The 21448-nt window shown below is 36.1% G+C and overlaps 1 protein-coding gene and 1 non-coding gene across 2 annotated transcripts; both read right to left on the reverse strand.

Moving 5' to 3' along the window:
* Positions 1-555: 555 nt before the first annotated feature.
* TRNAL-UAG lies at positions 556-635 on the reverse strand. Its single transcript has one exon. It is a non-coding gene; the product is annotated as a tRNA-Leu (tRNA).
* Positions 636-1583: 948 nt separating this feature from the next.
* Positions 1584-2892, reverse strand: LOC108992268 (homeobox-leucine zipper protein ATHB-12-like). Its single transcript, XM_018966775.2, has 2 exons — positions 2382-2892; positions 1584-2277 (listed from the first exon to the last, which is right to left on the reverse strand). The coding sequence occupies exons 1-2, from the start codon at positions 2769-2771 to the stop codon at positions 1987-1989; spliced, it is 681 nt and encodes a 226-aa protein (XP_018822320.1). The 5' UTR covers positions 2772-2892; the 3' UTR covers positions 1584-1986.
* Between the last annotated feature and the right edge of the window lie 18556 nt (positions 2893-21448).

Here is a 21448-nt window from a genome sequence, read left to right on the forward strand (position 1 = left end):
TGTAAGCTGAATACATTTTGTAAAGTGTTTATATGACATAATTTGATTTGAAATATAAATTTTAAAATTTAAATTTTAAAAATTAAATCTTACTAATTAAGTGATAATAATGGTTTACTCTACACACATGTTTTAAAATATAATAACTATTTAGTTTTTATTTATAAGATATTAATTTGAAAATTCAATATAATAAATTAGAAAATGCTAGATGTACTTAATTAATAAAAACTTACAAAAAATTTACTTGTCCACGTATCGATTGTGATATGTTGAAAATTATAAAATTATAAAATTAAAAAAAAAAGAATTCTACTACATACAATCACTTTTGCGTACTCTTTTCACATTTTACTAATGTAATTGATTAAAAAACATGAGACATCTAATCATATTAATAGAATACGTAAAGAGTATGCACGCAAAAATAACTACGTATAGAGTTTTTGAAAATAAATTAATAAAATAAATCTTATAAATACATATAACTATGCTCTAATAAATTTTGTTTCCGCTTGCTCAGAAAACATAACAAACAGTCAAAGCTTCAAAAACTGACAGCTGTGGGATTTGAACCCACGCCCTTTCGGACCAGAGCCTAAATCTGGCGCCTTAGACCACTCGGCCAAACTGTCTTATATTAACCCTTTTCTGCTAACTGTATTAAATTAACAATACCTTTATTTGCTGCGACTGCTAGCGCCTACCACCTCGTGATTTTATGGAAGTTTAAGAGCAGAAAGGTTTGTAGACTTTCATTGATCGTGATGGCCCTGATGGAGTTTTGTCACTATAAACGATCCAAGAAGTTGTCTTTGATCTGTTTGATTGATTTTTCATGTGATGGGTTATGAGGTATTTGCAATAGTTTATCATTATGCGAATAATATGCTAAAGTTTTTCATCATAAATTTCCCATCAGTGAGTCAGTCGGTGGCTAGTACAGCATAATACTCTTCGAGGACATGATCTAGTCTGAGATCGAGGGAAGTGAATTTCGGTTCTGCCCTACACTGAAAAAATATATATATTTAGTTTATTTTTGAAATTCGATTCATTTCATTTCATTATTATAATTTTTTATATAAAATAAATAAATAATTTAATTTTTTTAATTTTAAAATAAAAATAATATTAAAAAAAATATATTATAATAATATTTTATTTTAATTTTAATTTTAATTTTAATTCATCTTAATATGAAACGGATCTTGGTTTAGTGACTTAAAACTTAAGTATTGGATTTTGATACCAACTTTCTGGGATGTGATGTTCTGGAAGGAAGAAAAAAAAAAAAAAAAGTAGCTGTGACTGTGAGCACCCTTTAAATTGTAGAGCACAATAAAGTATCTTTATACCCCATTGAATATGAAGTTTCAATAATGGTTTTCCATAGAAATGAAAATGATTTTGGGTACATTTTTAATGGATCGATTAAAATAATTATTTTATATTAAAAAAATAAAATAACATGTAGAGTGCAGAGAGTACGTAAAAATAACTCTACATAGAATTTTTGTTTAATATTTATCTTGCATCTTGATCTTATTTTGAAAGTGTACTCCACAATCTACAAAATTTAGTTGAAATTAAGCAAAAATTTACATAATCAAACACAATTAGATCTGCTATATCATTTCAAGAAAGATCTCAAATCCTCCCTACATTGATTCATTCATGCATGTTTGTCAGATTCTCACAAACACATGCACACACGCGCAGCCATACATATCTGATCTGAGCGACGCTCTTAATTAATTAAGTGATTAGTTCTCCTTTGCTGCCTTCGCTTCTCTTCCTTCTGTAGGTGGGTTAGCTTTGATCTTCCTGGCCAAATCAGTGCGAGCCAGATTTCCAATTCTCATTCCCTCTGTCCTTTTGACCGCCCAGCCAACATAAGGCTTCAGTTAACAAACGAACATCCAGCTTCTGTAAGCGAGGTGCATGATTTTTCATGTCCTAGAATTTAGACATGAGTATTAACTGCTACAATATATATGAGTTATCAAGCAGACCACCTGAATCATAGGCGCTGTACCATTTTTCAAGTGATGCTAAGGGACCATGTTGTTCGGACACGTTCAAGAATCCATGTCCTTCCTCCCCAAAGCTCCCAAGATCATTCTTATAATCCTCATCTGCGCAACTAGGCCTTTCTTTAGTCTCAATGTCATTACTTACATTATCTGATCTACCGACTGTGTTATTTCCTTCCATACCCTTGCTGTCCCCATTCCCATCATCAGTTTTGCCCAGCAAGTCACCTAGTTTCTGTAACTGTTTGAAAGGAAAATACATGATCTCATGGTTATGACTTGTTATAAGTTGTAGAGGAATATATTCTGTTGAATATTATTTGGAAGTCTGAGAACAATATGTACCTGTATGAGCAAGGATTGCTTCTCCTTCTTTAAGGACTCAAACTGGGATGCTAAATTTTCATAATTATCTCTGAGTGTTCTGTATTCTTGCTCTATCTGTTTGGACTTCCATCTAGCCCTTCTGTTCTGAAACCATATGGCAACCTGCCGTGGCTGCAGCCCAAGCTCTCCTGCAAGTTGCACCTTCTTCCTGGGCTCAAGCCTCGTCTCTGATTCAAAGATCGACTCCAGTGACTTAATTTGTTCATCACTAAACCTCCCCTTGTTCTTGTTCTTGTTCTTCCGCTTTCTTGGAGTACTTAGGCCGGGTACTGGCTGCTGCACGCTGGTGATGTTTTCATATCTTCCTTCTGGCACTGCCGGAGCGTACAAATACTCACTTCCTTCCATTGCTATGTTTCTCAGCTGTGATGGAAAGTCATGTTTATGATCAAATTCTTTCAGCCGATATGTATAAAAAGAAGATATTTAATCACCCCTCCCCCTTATTTGGATGAATGTGCTTTAATTGGAACTCTGTCAAAGGAGATGGGTCCTACGATATATGGCTGGCTATTACCAAGTATCTTGGCTTGTTGCTTTCAAGTAATTGGGAGTTATGGATTATTCCAACCAATGAGATTAGATATCGTATCTCATTCTCCTTCTCATGGCTTGTCTACATTTCTATCTTTTCCCTTGCTTGTTCTATTTACAAACTACAATCCATGCATAGCTTTGTCAAAGTGATCTCATCCCGATTCCCATTAATGCCATTCATTCAAAGCTTCTTTAAAAAAGTAAAAAAAAACGAACACTTGTCACCTATATAAGTACACAATTGTTTCATACTTAAATGGAAAAGGTGAAAAGGATAATTAAATTAATTACTTCTGCAGTTTCTGAAAAGAAACCAACACTTGTCACCTATATAAGTATTCAAAGCTCTTGAAAATATGTTTTTTTTTGCCTCTTCTAGTAGTGGCACGTTTTGTCTTTCCATTTCTGCTATTTTTATGGCGTCTATGTAGTAATTGGGATGGTTACACAACCATGTGAATATAGAACTGTCACCCCAGTGCAGAGTGCTGTGATATATTCTAATATTACTGTAATAATACCAGATGGCTTTTTTAAATAAATATAGTTTTTTATTTAAAGAATGTAGATTTGGCGGAAGCATATTGTTCTTAAAATAGGCTTGGCAGTTGAGGAAAGTCATAGGAATATAATGTTGTGAACACCCAATGAAGATGACAAACAAGTGAAAGCAAATACAAGTAAATAAACAGACAATCAATCACACGATATAAATTTATGCAGTTCTGTAATGTGTCTATGTCCATAGAGCTGCAGAGGCTTTTATATATTATGCCAAGGAATCACAAAATACACTTTAAGGCGAAATCGCATTGTTTAGAATACTTTAGGGTGTACTAAACTGTTCCTTAAGAATATATTTATAGTATCACAGGACGGAAATCCTAATTTTCACTTTTTTTGCGTTATTTGCTTGAGTGCGCCTTGAGCAAAATCTCTTTTCGAGCTTCACTTCATCGATTTGTTGAGCGAGTGTCGAGTGAACTTTCTGTCTGACGTTTTTCCGATCGCAAACAGTGCCAAAATATGGGCCTAAGCCTCCTTGAAAATCCGTAAAACAAATCATAAAGCATCTTTATCGAATCGGGTCATCAAGTTGAGTTGACACACTAATAAAATTACGAGATTCCACAAACCCAACGTATAAATATATAAAGAAAATGGAGGAGGTAAAAGCTGTCATTTGGTTTATCAAATTATCAGTGAGAAAATGGAATGGAACAAAGGAAAAAAAAAAAAAAAAAAAGAGATTAGTACGTAACATTCTTTTTGGGGTTAGGTTTACATGCAGCTCTAAGTTTGCATATTTTCTTGACTGCATAAACATGCATGCATGGGATAAGTGCATTGTTTTTTGCGCTTTTCTCTAGTGGTGCTACCGGCACCATATGTGGTGCGGGGGCACCCTCTCCCCGCCCCCCGCCCTACACCATGTGGGGGGAAGATTTCGAATCCTACCCCTCGTCCCGCTACTGGGGGTTTGAATCTGCACCTCACATTGCCCCCTACTTAACCCAATGATCCATTGGGTCTATAAATTTTTTTTGAGTCTAAAATTCTTTTTAAACCCAAATTATAATATAATTTAAATTATAAATTTAAATTTATACATTCAAAAAGAATATAAATTCATTAGTTATATTTTGGATTGCCTTGGCCTCCTAGGCCAACCTTTATATAGGAGGCCAAGGCAATAAAATAGTCATACTAAAACAATGTGGGACTTAACGAAAAAATAGAATTTCAAGTTTTTAATAAATTGTATATATCTATATACAATATATTTATCTAAATATTGAAAATAAATTTTTTTATATTAAATATGAAGGGCCTTGCTGGGGTCAGCCCGCCCCCCGCCCCCTCGTGGGTGGTGGGGGGTAGCCTGCCCTTCCATGCGGGGATGGGGCAAATGGGATTGACACGAAATAGATTGACCCAAACACGACCCGTTAATGATTTCAAGTCAAAATTTTCAAACCCTAACACGACCCATTAAGATAACAGGTTGACACGACCCGACCCGTTTCAACCCGTTTACGTTAATGGGTTGAACAGACCTGTTTCAACCCATTTGACCTGACTGATTTTATATAAATATTAAATATAAACAATATCTATAAAAAATAAAAAACTAACTACAAATCTAAAATTACAACCCTAACAATAAAAATACCGACATTAAAATCAAAATAGTACCAAATATGATAAACACACAATTACACAAATATGATAAACACACATTATAAAATATTAATGTTACAATCTTACGTCTAAGGGTATAAATGTAAATTTAACTTTCTTAACGAGTCATAATGGGTTGACCTGTTAGTAACTCGTTAGGCAATCGTGTCTTAACGGATCAACCCATTTTGATCTGAACCCGTTAAGGCCAAACTCAAACTCGTTTTTATCGTGTCATGTTCGTGTTGGGTTAATGGACCATGTCACATATTGACTCCTCCCTCCCCCCAATTTTTTTTTTTAAATTCAAAATATAACTATATTTTATTTATAACTTTATAAATATAGCAAATGGCATCCCCTAAAAAAACTTACAATCCCCATATGTTTTTTAAAATTTTTTAAAATTTCAATATATTTAGAAATATGTTTCTACAAATTTTTTTTTCCTATAGTTCTAAAATTTTGTATAATTTTTATATATTATTTATTGTTAAGGATGTGGCATCACCAAAATTAAATTAAAATTAAATTTAGAAAAAATAATAAACTTATTTATAATATAGATTTTAAATATTTTTATTATACAATATTAGATTTTTTAATATAAAATCTAAAATAAAAATATAAAAAAAATTATTTAATGAAAATATGGAATAAGATATATTACTCCCAATATGTGGCTGCCTGAACTTTTACTTCATAATAATGATCTGACGTTATCGCTACATTCACTTGGATAGGATAAGAGTAGGATCACCGTACTTGAGTCGCCTAACACTGACAAATTAGTAATGGATTGTCAAGTTAAATCACTAGCGAAATGGAGATTTTGCTTTACATGAATGATGGAGATTCGTACTAAAGGTCATTTCAATTTTCACGTCCAACTTGTTCTAAGAGACAATTATGACAATGACTTTCTCATCAAACTATTTTTTCTAAACCATGCTATTCATCGCTCTTTATTATTATTTTTTTAAAGTTTAAATTTAAAATTCATCTCATTTTATCATTATAATTTTTTTAAATTCTCATACAAAATATAATAAATAATTTAACTTTTATTCTACTATTCACAAACTATTTCAACTCATCTCTGAATCCAAACCTATATCGTTTGTATTCAAAATATATTTCAATTAATTTTAACTTATCTTATCTCATTATTATAATTTTTTAAAATTCTTATACAAAATATAATAAATAATTCAATTTTTTTAAATTTTAAAATAATTTTTTTAAATTTATACATAAAATTTAATAAATAATTTAATTTTTATTCTACTATTCATAAACAATCTTAATCTATCTTTAAATTCAAATCACTTCTTAATATATTGACATATGTTACACATTTGTGAGCAAGAATAGGGTACATTAATGGGATTATTAGGCTATGGCTTGCACGCCACGGGAGCTACGATAATTACTTTGTGGTTTACAGCTTGGCAACAAAGTGTTGGGCCCTTTGGTCCTGAAATTTTCAAAACAAGTACATTTTAAAACCAAATTCATTTTCGATCACAAGTAACTAAAAACATTTCCTTTAACAGGTTTTAACTTTTCAGCATGATTGGGAGTACTGTAAGAATTCGGTCAAAAAAATTGACCAGACTGATGAAATAATCGATCGATCTCGATCTAAGATGGTAAAAGAATTTGATTTTTGGTCCTGTATTAGAGTGGTTTTCTCATCCAATACCGGACCGGATCCATCATATTTATGATACAAATTTTTAAATATTTTTATATGATATTTACAAACTTTTATGTATAGTTATATAAATTGAAAAAAAAGTAATTATGTGATTTTCTTCTAATTAATTATATGTAATTATGCAATTTTTCTTCTAATCTAATTATTTATGCTTAGATGATATAAAATATAAAAGATTAATTAAGAATTTTAAGATAGCGTATTGATTATTAATTATTGATAATACACATCACTAACTAGGGCTGTATAGAAACTGACGGAACCAATTGTCGCCGACAGGAACCGGCCGTCGGAGGTTGGAACTTGTGAAGAACCAATCGTCTAGTAGTAAGAAATACAAGAATTAATATTATATCGGCCGATTTGGTCCCGGCCTGAACCAGGTTCAAACCGTCGAACTGGCTAATATATAATATATATATATATATATATATATTATATCTTAAGTAAAACGATGCCGTTTCGATTAAGTGATTTAAACAACGTCATTTTATACCCACGGTTTTGAAAAACAAAAATATGAAACGACGTTGTTTAATTTAATACACCAAACGGCGCAGTTTTGGGTTGGGGCCGAAGCCCTAACCCCACGAGCCCCCCATTCCCCTCACAGCTTCCTCTGCGTTGTTCGATGCCATTGATCCATTTAAGATTTGTTGATGGGGTTCAACTTGTTCCGTTGCCGTCCCTCTCTCCCACCATCCATTTGCGCCGTTTCAAGCTCTCTCATATTCGATTCAATTGAGGGGGTTCTTGGAATGATTTTGTTGTGAATCTTGTGAGATTTGTTGAGGGGGCTCTTTTAATTTTTCTAATTTTTTGTTATGGCTCAATTCTAGAGGAGTATTGCTTTGAGTTTTTTGAGTTGGTATTTTGGATTCCTAACATTTTTGTAATGATTCTGTTGTGAAATTTTTTGATGCGTTAGTCTAGAGTGTAATCCGACGAAAACATCGATTAATCGATGGTAACAACCGAAACTATGTTGGCCGGTTTTATCCCCATTCATTAGCGGTTTTGGTTAGTATACTCCTGAAAAATGCATCGGTACGGTTTTAGTTTTGGATCAGTTATTTAAACAATTAAAATTAAATCATTCAAAAATGGACTCGGATCAAAACATCACCAAAAAAACAATCGGACTGAAAAGTCGATCCAATCTAAAAATTTTCTCTTAAGACCGACCAAATCGGATCGGTTTCACCTCTAACATAACAACACGGTTTGTTTCTTGTAAATTTATGCAAGTTGTTGGAAAATCCATTGCCGACATTAATTTATTTCCTTTAAAGATCAGAAAAATACGCAATATTCCCTCCCCAACCAACACACGTTTAAGTCTTTACGTTCAAAACTAACAAATGGTATAACTTGCCTTCAATTTTAATCATGAAAAAGGAGATAAAAAAAGGGAAAAATTGGAGATAATTAACAAACAGAAAAGTGGGGAAAATCGGAGGACCAATTTCGTGGAGGTGTCCTTTTTCCGCTCTCTCATTTTCAACATGATTATCAAGAAGTACTACTTTGTCATGCTGATATCTGGAGAGTCGGCAACGTGTGACAAATAATGTTTCTCCACGTCCAGAAAGCTAGCTAGCTTGCCAGCTAGCCGTGCATATATGCATGCATGGCAGCCTTTTTTGCCAGAAAGTACTGCGTGCGAAGGGAAGCATCATCTCCCCTCCACATGATGACCCAACTGCTTCTGAAAATGACCTTATTTTTTGTCTTAGACGGCCATGATTAGCCATTCTTTTTTCTTTCTCTTTTCGTTTGGGCAAAGCTTTCGGATGACCCACCCTTTCAAGTGTGATGCAAGTTGTATCAGCATTTGGGTGATCATGGTTTTTGAATTGGAACGTTGTGTCAATGGCCCCCCGCCGCCGACAATTAGCAAAGCAAATTACTGTACCTAAAACTTTGGAGTCCCCTAATCATTTGTAGACTCATTAGGGGTTAAGAAGATCGATCGGATTCTAGTAACAGTTTTGTGGTAACTATATATACGTCTTGAATGCATGGAGGGCGGTTATGTATATATGTAAAAGAACTCGATATTCAAATAAAAGGAATTTTATATATTCAGCGTTTAAAACCCAAATCTAAACTTTAATACAGTACGATTCAAAAATGGATTCAGATTTTAAAGACAAATCCTAAAGGATAAGAAAAAGTAGATGTACAACCTGTAGACTGATTAAAAGCTTTTTAATCATACAATCTGCAGAATAGAAAAAGAAGATAGAAAAAACATAAAAATATTATACTGACACATCTAGCAAAATATAAATGATAAAAATAATAAATCCACAGAAAAAATATATAGTGAAAAAGCATGAAATTGGTGGAACATAATTATCAAAACTTAAAGGAGAAAAATAATAAACTCAAAATAACCTAATACTCAATAGATGACGTGAAAAACTGAAAATTGACTAAAATAACTGCTCCCAAAGCTGTTGTAATGACTTAACGATGATTTAACAGAGAACTAACGAAAAACAATAATTTCCGTTTGATGGCGTTAAATAGCTACTTATATAATAGAAGATATATATATATATATATATATATATATATATATTATGAAGTAGCACTATCACATTAATTAGTTATAAAATAGGTTGTAAAATAATTGAATTATTCATAATATTTTGAATGATCTTTAGCAGTACAACCCTTTCTTTCTTGGTATCCATGGATTAAATTTAGCAGTTTTAACTTTTTTCATTCATTTTTTTTATACCCTTAAACATTTAAAAAAAATTCACAACATCATTAAAAAATATTTTCTTAATTACTAAGTAAAAAAAAAAAAAAAAATTTATCAAAACCCAATCAGGACTCAACTGTCGGTGAAAGTAGCATTTTTCTTTAAACATAAACACTTTCAAACTAAACAAACTTTTCCAAACTTTCAAAAACAAAAAAAAATCAACTTTTTCAATCCAAAAAAAAAAGTATATATTTTAACAAAATTTTAATTTTATAACATTTTTTATTTAACTTTTTCTCTCTCATTTTCTAAAACCTAATAAATACTTAACTCAAACTATTTCACTCTCATTCACAAACCACCGTACTGCTGTTCACAAAATTCTCATCCTATCTCATTTCCCAAACATCCCTTTAGATTTTCATAATCGGATAAAAGCCACGTACCCATTCGATAAGGGTATAGTCGTTCCAGTTGTGTACATTTTTTAGGACAGAACTGGTATACATTGGTTTTGAAAATTTAAGAACTGATACCGAACCAATTAATTACCAAAACCAAAATTTTTTATTTTTTCAGTTTCGGTCCAGTTTGGTCCGGTTTTACGGATTATCTATGTTAGTAATAATATGATATTTACATATATTAAACTAATAGTTTATTTAAATTATATTATAAGTACGTTATTTTATATTAATTAATACATACTAGTACAATATTGAATTTAACTCTATATGCATATAGATCAAATGTGTAAAAATGTATTTACAAAATATATATATATATATATTATAATTTATTATGTCAAAAATGTATTTATCCTTGATATATATATGAAAAGTAAGTTTATATTACTAACTTAATATTAATATTTATGTTATATTATAAGATTAAAATTTATATGTTATATCAAGTGTTATATTAAAAAATATAAGATTAACTTTATATTATATCACATGTTATAAAATTAATAGACTTGAATAATAAGATTAGAATTTCATATTAAATTAATAAGAAATTTAGCATATAATATAAAAAATTATAAATATATATATCGGTTTGGTTAGTTTTAAACCGATTTTGAAAATATAAAAACTGGTACTGCAACGATTTAGAACCGATTTTGGTTCTTAAAAATGGGTACCGCACCGAATCGCTTACAAACCCGACTAAACCTATCGGTTTGGTTCGGTCTGTAAATGTAATTTATATTTGGATAAAATTAGATGAGTCTGTACTCAATTTGAATTATAGATGAATGTAATTTTGATAGGACTCTAAGAGTGCATCCGATAAGGATGAGTGTTTGAATTGTAACTCTTATAAAATTTTGTTAATATTATAGGATAAGAGTTTACAAGAGTCATAGGGATGTTTTGAGTTTAAGAGTTAGTTGAAGAGATAAAGATGCAAGTTTTATATGAACTCGAGGTAATCCAGACGAAGTGATCTAGTCCGAGATGTTCGCAAATAGTGATCAATGTATCTGATTGAGATTCTGGATAAACCTGTCAGCAAAATCCTTCTTCAAATCATTGACAACATTGCCTATTTATAGAGGAGTCGGCTGAGGATTTTAGTTGACACTTGAACTGCACATATTCGAGAGCTTGAAGATCTGGGTAGAACTTCAAGAGATCGTGCAAGAGAAAATTCTTGAGAGAAAGCTTTTCCAAAAAGACTCAGTCCGTGAGATTGAGTGAGAGCATACTCCAATGGGGAGTTGCCGTGTTCAAGCTCAACCACTGGAGTTTCAAGTAGGAAAGACAAAGATTGGAGAGTGTCAGAGGTTCTGACTACCTACTGTGGTAGAAGACAAGCGGGTCGTGTGTCTTGGGTAAACGTGTCTAGTTACAAAGATTTTGTAAACGTTTTACTTGTAATACTCTTAATCGATAAAATTGACTTTTCTGAGTTTGATTGCCCCTTTACCTTTGAAGAGTTCTTCAAAGGGTTTCCCTTCATAACCAAATTATTGTGTTAATGCTCTTAATATTTTATATTGGTTACTAATCTGTGCTAATAGCTTTTGTTTAGCATTAACGTGCATAATTAGGGGTACTTGGGTAATTTCACGGTCCAGTTGGTTCAACCGATTTTTCGATTTTTTGGACCCCTATCATCCAAATTATAACTAAGCTAACCCATACAGATACCCTAATCACATTATAAAGTCAAATGCAAATTCGGGTACATGTAAATGCAAAATCTTTCTCTCTCTCTCTCTCTCTCTCTTCTGGAAGTAGCTCATGCCCATTGTGAGGCTCCCCCTTCCCCTTCCCCTTCCCATGTGCTTGTAATAGAAGTGGTATCAAAGATACCTCCATCCCCCAACTTCAAGATTGTGCTCATGGCGGATGGTACTTGACTATCCCATTTGCAGGAAAGCTTCGACACCCTGAAAAAAACTTGAGAATCTCAATTTGAAAGCTTTGAAATGGAAATGATAGCCTTGCAAAGGCAACTTACTGCTCTCACCTTAGAGCTACAGAAGAAGAACATGGAGAAGGCAGAATCTTCATGTGGCTTAGAAGCACAACAGGACCTGCCTTTCATTCCCCGTAGAGATGTTCAAACTTGAGCCATCATGCTGGATTTTCCAGTGTTTGTAAGGGAGAACCCTACTGGCTGGTTGTATATGGTACAATAGTTTTTTAATTTCCACAACACTATGCCACAACACAAGTTGAGGTTAGCCTCATTTCACATGGAGAGCAAGACTCTTGTGTGGTTCTAGGACTTGAATGAGTCCCAAGAGTTAAGTGACTGGGATGAGTTTGTTAAGGCCTTGTTGATTAGGTTTGGACCTAATTATTATGATGATCTAATGGAAGTCATGCCTAGGCTTCGGCAAACTCGCTTTGTTGAAGATTATAAAGCCAACTTTGAGTCCCTCTCTAATAGGCTTAGAATTTTATCTGATTAATATAAGCTCAGCTGCTTCTTGAGTGGGCTTAAAGATGAAATATGCATCTTGGTAAGGATGTTTAACCCCACTACCATCCTCTCAGCCTATAGCTTGGCTAAGTTACAGGAAGGGAATCTGGGACTTAACAAAAAAATGCCAGAAGGACCCCTTTATTACCCTTCCCACCCTTCCCACTAAAGACCAAACAGTTCAGCCCTCAACCAGACTACCAGAAATTCACCAAGTAAAACTAGACTCCCCAAATTGAGAATTAACCAAACCCAAATGAAAGATCATCGGGAGAAAGGCCTTTGTTACTATTGCGAGGCCAAATGGGTTCCTAATCACAAATGCTAGAAACCCAAACCCTATATGATAGAAGAAATCCATGACTTCCTAGAAAGTGTTGAGCTAGCATAGGGAGACTGTGGAGAAAATGAGGAGGGCAGAGTGATTGTCTTGGACTCCAAAGCACAACCAGAAATTTCTTTACATGCCATTATTGGGTGTCTGAACCCTAAAACCATGAAGATAATAGGTTGGATTGGCAACTGTCCAGTGGTGATACTTGTAGACACTGGAAGCACACGCAACTTCATTGATCTAGCCATAGTCAGTAAGGCTAGATTGAGAGGGAAGGTGACTGAGAATGTTGTGGAAAAAGTAGCTAATGGGCAGCAACTTTCGAGTGAGGGCAAGATTGAACTCTTGCATGTCTTTATGCAAAACATGCATTTTGTATTGGAAGCATATGTACTAATACTTGCAGGGTGTGATTTAGTCTTAGGGGTGGTCTGGATACAAACCTTGGGTTCCATTATATGGAATTTCAAGGATCTAACCATGATGATTGAAGTAAGAGGGAAACAAGCTTGTTTAAAGGGGCTATCCAGTACAAAATTGCTTGAGCACCCAAAGCTAGTGCTGTTAAAAATAAGGGGGGTCCTATTGCAACTCATAGAATCATCCCAACCTGACCAGCCTACACCAAAACACCTTAAAGACCAAACAGACTCCCAGATTCCAACCCCAATCCAACACCTATTCCACCAATTTTTTGAGGTATTCTTAGAACCCAGAGGCCTACCCCCTCAAAGAAACCATGACCATGCCATACCTTTGTTGCCTGGAACCAATCCCATTTCAGTAAGACCTTGTAGGTACCCCTACTATCAAAAAGATGAAATTGAAAGGATTGTTAAGGAGTTACTGACCATCGGGGTAATTCAACTAAGCGAAAGCCCCTATTCTTCACCAGTTCTTTTAGTGAGGAAGGCTGATGGGATGGGTCCTGGTGCCTATGTGTTGACTATACAGCCTTGAATAAGGTCAATGTAAAGGATAGATACTCCATTCCAGTGGTAGAAGAGCTGTTGGATAAGTTGTGTGGCTCAAAATATTTTTCAAAATTGGACTTAAGGTCTTGCTACCACCAGATTATAGTTAAAACTGAAGACATACCTAAAACTACCTTCAGAATCCATGAATGACACTATGAATTTCTGGTTATATCCTTTGGTTTAACTAATGCTCATTCAACCTTCCAAAGCCTTATGAATCAGATTTTCAAACCCTTCCTCTGAAAATTCATCCTAGTTTTTTTTATGACATCCTCATCTACTACAACTCAGAAAATGTCCACATCCAACACCTAAACACTGCTTGGAAATCCTCAGACAACATAAACTCTATGCCAAGATGTCCAAATGCCAGTTTGGCAGCCCTGAAATATCGTATCTGGGTCATTTAATCTCAGCCCAGGGAGTTAAGACTGATCCAAAAAAATTAAGGGTCATGGAAGAATGGCCTAGACCAACTTTCGTAAAGTCAGTAAAAGGTTTTTTGGGCCTAACATGGTAGTGTAGAAGATTTTTTAAGGGATATGGAGGGGTGGTTGCCTCACTCACAGAGTTACTGGAAAAGGATAAGTGGTCAGAAGTAGTAGAAAAAGCCTTTATTAATATCAAGGTGACTGTGATGAATCGACCAGTTTTGGAACTACTTGACTTTACCCTACCCTTTGAAATTGAGTGTGATGCTTCCGGGACTACAGTAGAATCTGTACTCATACAGCAGAGGCATCTTATTGCCTTTTACAGTCAAGCTCTGAATGGAAGTGCTTTGGCCATGTCCACCTATGAAAAGGAGTTGTTTGCACTGATTTCAGTAGTGCAAAGGTGGAGGCCCTACCTACTAGGCAGACCTTTCATTGTGAAAATTGACCATCAAAGCCTAAAACTTATTCTAGACTAGAGAATTGTCACAACTATGCAACAAAAATGGGTAAGCAAACTGCTGGGGCATGATTTTGTGGTGGAAAATTGAAAGGGATCAGATAACAAGAAAACATACGTCCTTTCAAGGAGGGTGAGGTAGGGGAGACTTCTAACACTCTCCTAATGATTTCTATTCCTTCTTTAGATCTATTGGAGAAGGTAAAAGGGTCCTACCAGAAGGATGCAGTGGCCCAACTACTACTGGATCAAATGGGCCAAGGGCTTGCTAACCCTAAATATTTAGTGAGGGAAGGGTGTTTATACTACAAGAATAGGCTCTATGTACCTGGGAATTCTGATCTCAGGTTTAAATTTCTTAACCAACTACATAACAGCCCTATTGGTGGTCACTCAGGCTTAGATAAAATCCTCAGTAGAGTTACCAGGGGTTTGTTTTGGCCAGGTCCGAAAACAGATGTCAGAAACTTTATAAAGTCAAGTGATATTTGTCAAAGGGTCAAGCCTGAAAATCCCCTACGTGGGGGCCTCCTACAACCCTTACCCATTCCCAATAAACCCGGGACCCACATCAGTATGGACTTCAAAGAAGGCCTTCCAAGATCCCAATCCTTCAACTATATTTGGGTTGTCGTGGATAGACTCACCAAATACAACCATTTTAAACCACTGACACAACCAAATACAACCACTATCCTAGCCCCCTCCTTTCTTAAAAACATTTTCAAATACCACGACATGCCTAATTCTATAGTATCTGATCGAGACAAAACCTTTACCAGCAGATTTTGGACTGAATTGTTCAAATAACAAGGTGTTGAATTGGCGTTTAGTACTGCTTATATCCACAGACTGATGGCCAATCCAAGGCCGTGAACAAAACACTTGAGAATTATTTAAAGTGTTTTATGGGGGAAAGGCCAAAAGATTGGGCCTTTTGGATTCCATGGCAGAATGGTGGTATAATACCACCACTCACTCCTCGACAGGGTTAACCCCCTTTGAAGCCTTATACGGCTACCCACCCCCCAGGTTACTGAGTTACTCACCGAGGGCCTCCAGTGTTGAAGCTGTTGACACCACCCTATGGTCTCATGAGCAGATCAAGCACTTTCTGAAGAGTAACCTGCACAAGGCCCAGAACTGCATGAGAAAGTATGTAGATCAGAAAAGGAGGGAAAGAGGATTTGAAATTGGAGATTTTGTATACCTGAGATTCCAGCCATTCAGACAGCACTTGGTGCCCCAGCACCGGAATGCAAAACTCTCGCCTCAATTCTATGGACCATTTAGGGTGGAAAATAGGATTGGGTCCGTAGCTTACCAATTGAAGCTCCCTAAGACCTCCCTCATCCACCCAGTGTTCCACGTCTCTCTGTTAAAGAAGAAATTGGGCCAATCAGTGTGTCCTCTATCGAAGTTGCCTCAAGTTGACTCTAATGGAATTTTGAAGCCAGGGCTCGAGGAGATTTTGGATTGACGCCTTTGTCAGATCCATCGTAGGCCTCTCACAAAAATTTTGGTACGATGGAAAGGCCAATCGGCAGAAGATGTCACATGGGAGTTGTTCCATCGTATGCGAGACACCTGCCCACTTCTTGTGGGCAAGGTGTTTTGAACAAAGGGGCATTGTTATAGGCTAGGGCAAGCGTCGAGGGTTGCTGTGGTTAGGGGGGTAGTCGGGGCAAAAGGGACTTAAGGCCTTGGGGCTAGTTGGGTTCTTAACTTTGAGCCTTTGGCCGTGATGGGCTCACTCTAGCCATGGGCCATTTGATGACCTAAAGGACGATGAGCTTAGTGAAAGCGGAGCAAGACAATATTTACTAGCTAAATAATGGGCTGGAGGCCAGGGCCCATGATCTACCTGGAGTTATTTCTTATTTTCAATTATTTCCCTATTTGTGTTAATTACTTGTAATTCCGTTCCATGTAATGAAGACACGCAGCCACTAAGCTGTGCTAGGGAATATTCTGTAATTCTGTTAAATTTTTGTTACACAATTCCAGCATTTATTACCTGGAAGAGGAAATGGAAATGAAAGAATTTTGAAAGCCAAAATCTTGCTCTCTCTCTCTCTCTCTCTCTCTCTTCTTGAAGTAGCTCACGCCCACTGTGAGCCTCCCCCTCCCTTTCCCATGTGCTCGTAACACTCTTATAATCTGCCATTGCTACAATAGAAAGTAGGCTTGATCAAATTGTTGTGCTAATTCGTGAGCCCTTGATGAGCTTTGTTCTGGCTTAAATTCCCATAGCTAGCGTGATAGCCTAAAAGGTTAAAATGTTCCTCCATTGAGGCAACTTATTGCTTTTCTTGCCCTATGATGAGTTGAATAAACTCAACCTTTTAAATTCGGCATTCGACATTCATACTCTTGGAGCTATAGCATTAAAGAAATTTTATTTTGAATTATTCAAAATATACTTAAGTGAAATGTTTTGATGAGAATTCGTGCACCCACGAGACTAATCGGGACTCTCAGTGCCACTAAAAAACAACAATAATAAACTACCGCCCTATCATGCTCAAGCTGGAGATTTAGTACTTAGTTCAAATGTGATATCTCATATGATAAAGATAATGATAGATGGTGTATGGGATTTCACATTGATTGGGAAGGAGAAGTTTTTACTATTTATATGGTTCCAATGAGGTTCCAATTGTACCATCGACTAGTCCTTTTGGAGTATAGGTTGTGTGATTTGCGTCTTCCATTGAGACATTACAAATGATATCAGAGCCTATCCCAACAAAAAATGTGGGAGTTGAGCCGCGTCACCTACAACGGACAGGCCCGACGAGGACGTTGGGAATTTAAGGGGGTAGATTGTGATATCTCATATGATAAGGATAAAGGTTAAATTTTCAGCATTCTGTTTCTGACTATGCAAAATGAGCAAATATGAAATCTGAAAATTTGTACATGTTATGTGAAGATGCTCTGAATCTGTTTTGAATATGTGAAAATGATATGAAATTGTTCAGTACTTTGTTTTGATATGATGTGGCATCTGAAAAATTTTTGGCATGATTTTCTAATTCTGTATCAGATTCTGTTTCTGGTCATGATCCGATGATTCTGATTTTGTTTTGCTCTAATATATGGCCGTGCCACTGGTGATAATAGTGGTCTCTGGCCCTATCATGGGTGATAATAGTGACATCTGACATTGTCATGGGATATAAAAGTGACCTTTGACCCTGTCACAGGATATAATAGTGACCTTTGGCCCTGTATTTTTCAGATAAATTTGATGGTTCAGCTGGAAATCAAAAGTAAGAAGCCTGAAAAAAATAGATGATCGTAGATGAATAAGTGCCAAAGTGTACAAGTAATTATTGGAGAGTCATATTCAATAGATTTATAAATTTTTAGTTTGCTATGTTTAGGTATTTCTTTGGTGTCCTTATAGAGGAACATATATATATATATATTTATGTTAAACGAGTAAATTTATATTTTATAGAGTCCTTGGAATATATATATATATATATATATAATTGTGTTATGGGAGATGATTTTAGACGACATGAAGTAATTCCCTGGACCTTTCAAGACTGGGGTGTTACATCAAAGATCATTAATACGTTTAAAATACTTAATAATTACAACCTATGGATTTGTATGTAGATTATTGAACATATCTTTTGGTCTAATTAATTGTTAACCAAAGGAGATTTATGTTTTCTTTTAGATGTTTCGTTTCGGTCGAGTTACCAATGAAATATAGAGGAAAAAAAAAAAACTTTTCATTTCACTTTGTTTTTCACTCAATGAAAAGGGGTTTTGATGATAGATTGATTCCACCAACCAAAATATGATCAACCTCAACTCTATTCTGGAAATCATTTTAAAGGATAATATATCTATTTAATGAAATAATGAGTTTTCTTTATTAATATAATTAATGAGTAATGTATTATACAAAATAAATACTCTTCAAAGTTGAATGGTTATAAATAGAAATTGTTAGGGATAAAGTTGATTGGATTCGGCCCATTGAAAACCTATCGCTAATAGTAAGGGAAAAAATAAAACCAATAATCTAGCCCAGAGATAGAACCAAGAATTTAACCAGAAATAAAACAAGTTGACTCAATCTCCTAAAATGAAACGACTTCATAAAGAAAGTATGAATCAATCATTCAAAGGAAGGAGATCGATCTTTATATAAGGATGAGATCTCTACAAATCATGGGGATTCTCGACGAGCTATCTACACGCAGACTCCACTATGTAAAGTGACTCCAAATGATCTCTCTAAAGGGGAGGCATCATTTTCAACCTCTTGAAATCCTGAATTCCTCCATTGTATTAAGAGATAGGCTATGAGAAATTGTAAAATCACTTATTATAGTGGATTTCGCCCCCAAGCAACCCATGGATGTAGGTTTTTATGCCGAACCACCTAAATCTCTGTGTCTCTCTATTTATCTTTTATTTGAATGTTTATTATTTATTTTATGGATGGATGCGAAGAGTATACAATAACAATTGGTTTCGTCTTTGGAATCAACTTATTATTTGCACTGAAAATGAAAGAAAGATGATTCCTCAACTCATGAGATCGTCTCCCAAAACACAGCTAAGACCTCCTTAACCTCCCTATTTTCTTTTATTTACTTTTTAACACTGTAGCAAAAACAAGTAGAGTTATAGAGGGAGAACCAGGAAAGGATGGCGTGCACTATGCACATGCTAGCATGTACTGTGCACGTGTAGCATGCATTGTGCTTGTGTCATTTATGGCACACGTAAAGTACTCACGGTCGGACCTGCAGCCACCACCCTAATAGCTTGGCATGGTTTCGGCCACCTTACGTGGCGACGATTTAACTACGGTAGAGCCTTCCGCTAGTCACTTGCAGCAGTGGTGCACTGTGTGTAGAGAGCAATAGGTTGCCAGAGGTCCACACATCGGCGTCTGGGGCCACCACCAGCTACCAACAGAATCACAGGAGCTTTCTGTAGTCGGCAAGTGTTGGGGTGTATGTGGAGATTAGTTTTGGAGCTAAAAAAGGTGTTTGCTGGATGCGCTCGACTTGTGCTCGAGCGAAGCACAACCCGTGAGTTCGCTCGAGTCTCGCTCGATAGTAAGCTAGAGCGAGACACAAACTGTAGTGTTCAGTCGAGTACCGCTCAAAATCCTGCTCGAGCCAATGTTGATTTGGCTATTCGCTTGAGGCGCGCTCAACACGCCGCTCGAGCAAAGAACGCATATTTCGCTAATTAGGGTTACTAGCATCGTTTACTATATGTTTGTCATATTTGACTTGTATTGGATGACTTTCTCATCATATTTTGAGAGAGAACAATTTTCTAGTGAGTGCATATTGTGTGAGAGTGCAAAAAGTCCTAGAAAGTGTGAGTTGAGATTGGGTGATTGTAATCTCCTTTGTTAATAATATTTATGCAGCTTTGTGGATGTATACAATTTTTCAAACCACGTATATTGTGAGTCGTGTGCTTGATCGTTCTTGCTTTTACTTTATTTGCTTTTATTGTGCACGCTGTGCACAGTGCATGCAGAGGATGTGCACATTACCGAAGACCCACATGTGGATATCCATGAGCTGGTGAAGTCATCTATGGCTACTTCCAGAACCATGATCGACATCTTTTGGCCGGTCGTCATTTTCTGCTACTGAAAAGGAGGTCCTCAACCATGGAGTGCTACCAGTCCCTCACCGCCAAGCACGGTTTTGTACTAGATCCCATGATGATCGTGAGTTGATAGAGTTGACGACAACCATTACTTGACCCGCCGACATCTTCTATCGCCAGCGTGGTAGTCCCTCGCCACTGAGGCTTTGCCCGTCACCATTCCTCACCAGTCTTGCCAACGTTTCACATCGCAAAGCTCTTCAACCATGGAAGCCAAGGATGTCACCATCCCCCACGCACGGGAACCTTGCATGCCACAGGAGCTTCCTCGCCCACAAAGACAACCTCGAGCAGCTCACATGGCAGGCAACAACTCATGGCGAGCAATGTCTCTTGCCGAGCAGCTCACACAACGGGCAACATTTTGTGGCAGGCAACGTCTCCTAGTAGGCAAAGTAGGTACCCCACCGTTGCCTTCTACCGTGCCTCAAGCTTGCCCATCATGCCTCAAGTGGCTGTCACAGAGTCTCTCACGCCGGAGGATACTGACAGAGATGGCAAAGCTTTTCCCACCTGCCTCTCGCATGAAAAGCTTCCTGGCTCCATGCTCACCTCGACGACCCTATCTCCTGGAGAACCAGTTTTGTGAAACTTGTTATTTACATACAATGCTTCAATGATAGGGGAAGAATATTCTCATGAATCATGTTTTAACAATGAAGCTCTACTTATGATCCATGGAAAAGGGAAGACTAGATTATGTTAAGAAGATGAGCACGACCTCAACTATTGATAATTTTGAGTTATGGATTTTAAATGACAACCAAAACCCCTTTTGGACGCACAGTTTGGACTTCTTAATCTGTTTTCATTAAAATAGGTCGCTTGGTATCGCGGGCACCTCAAGTCTTTATTAATGCCAAATCATGGCTGCGTGTAGGCCTCGCCTATACGCCACAAGCCTTCACCGTACTAGCGAAATGGCTCGGGTTTGCAAGTCTCAAACTTGTGATTTGGATTATCTACACTAACCTGTTTAGTTTTTTGGTACAGTTTAGTTCCATCTCTCGCCACTGAATTATGGTCGAGCTCTGTCTCCAACCACAACAGTGTGGTCGAGCT

The sequence above is a fragment of the Juglans regia genome, chromosome 13, assembly GCF_001411555.2.
Source record: "Juglans regia cultivar Chandler chromosome 13, Walnut 2.0, whole genome shotgun sequence".
NCBI classification, from domain to species: domain Eukaryota; kingdom Viridiplantae; phylum Streptophyta; class Magnoliopsida; order Fagales; family Juglandaceae; genus Juglans; species Juglans regia.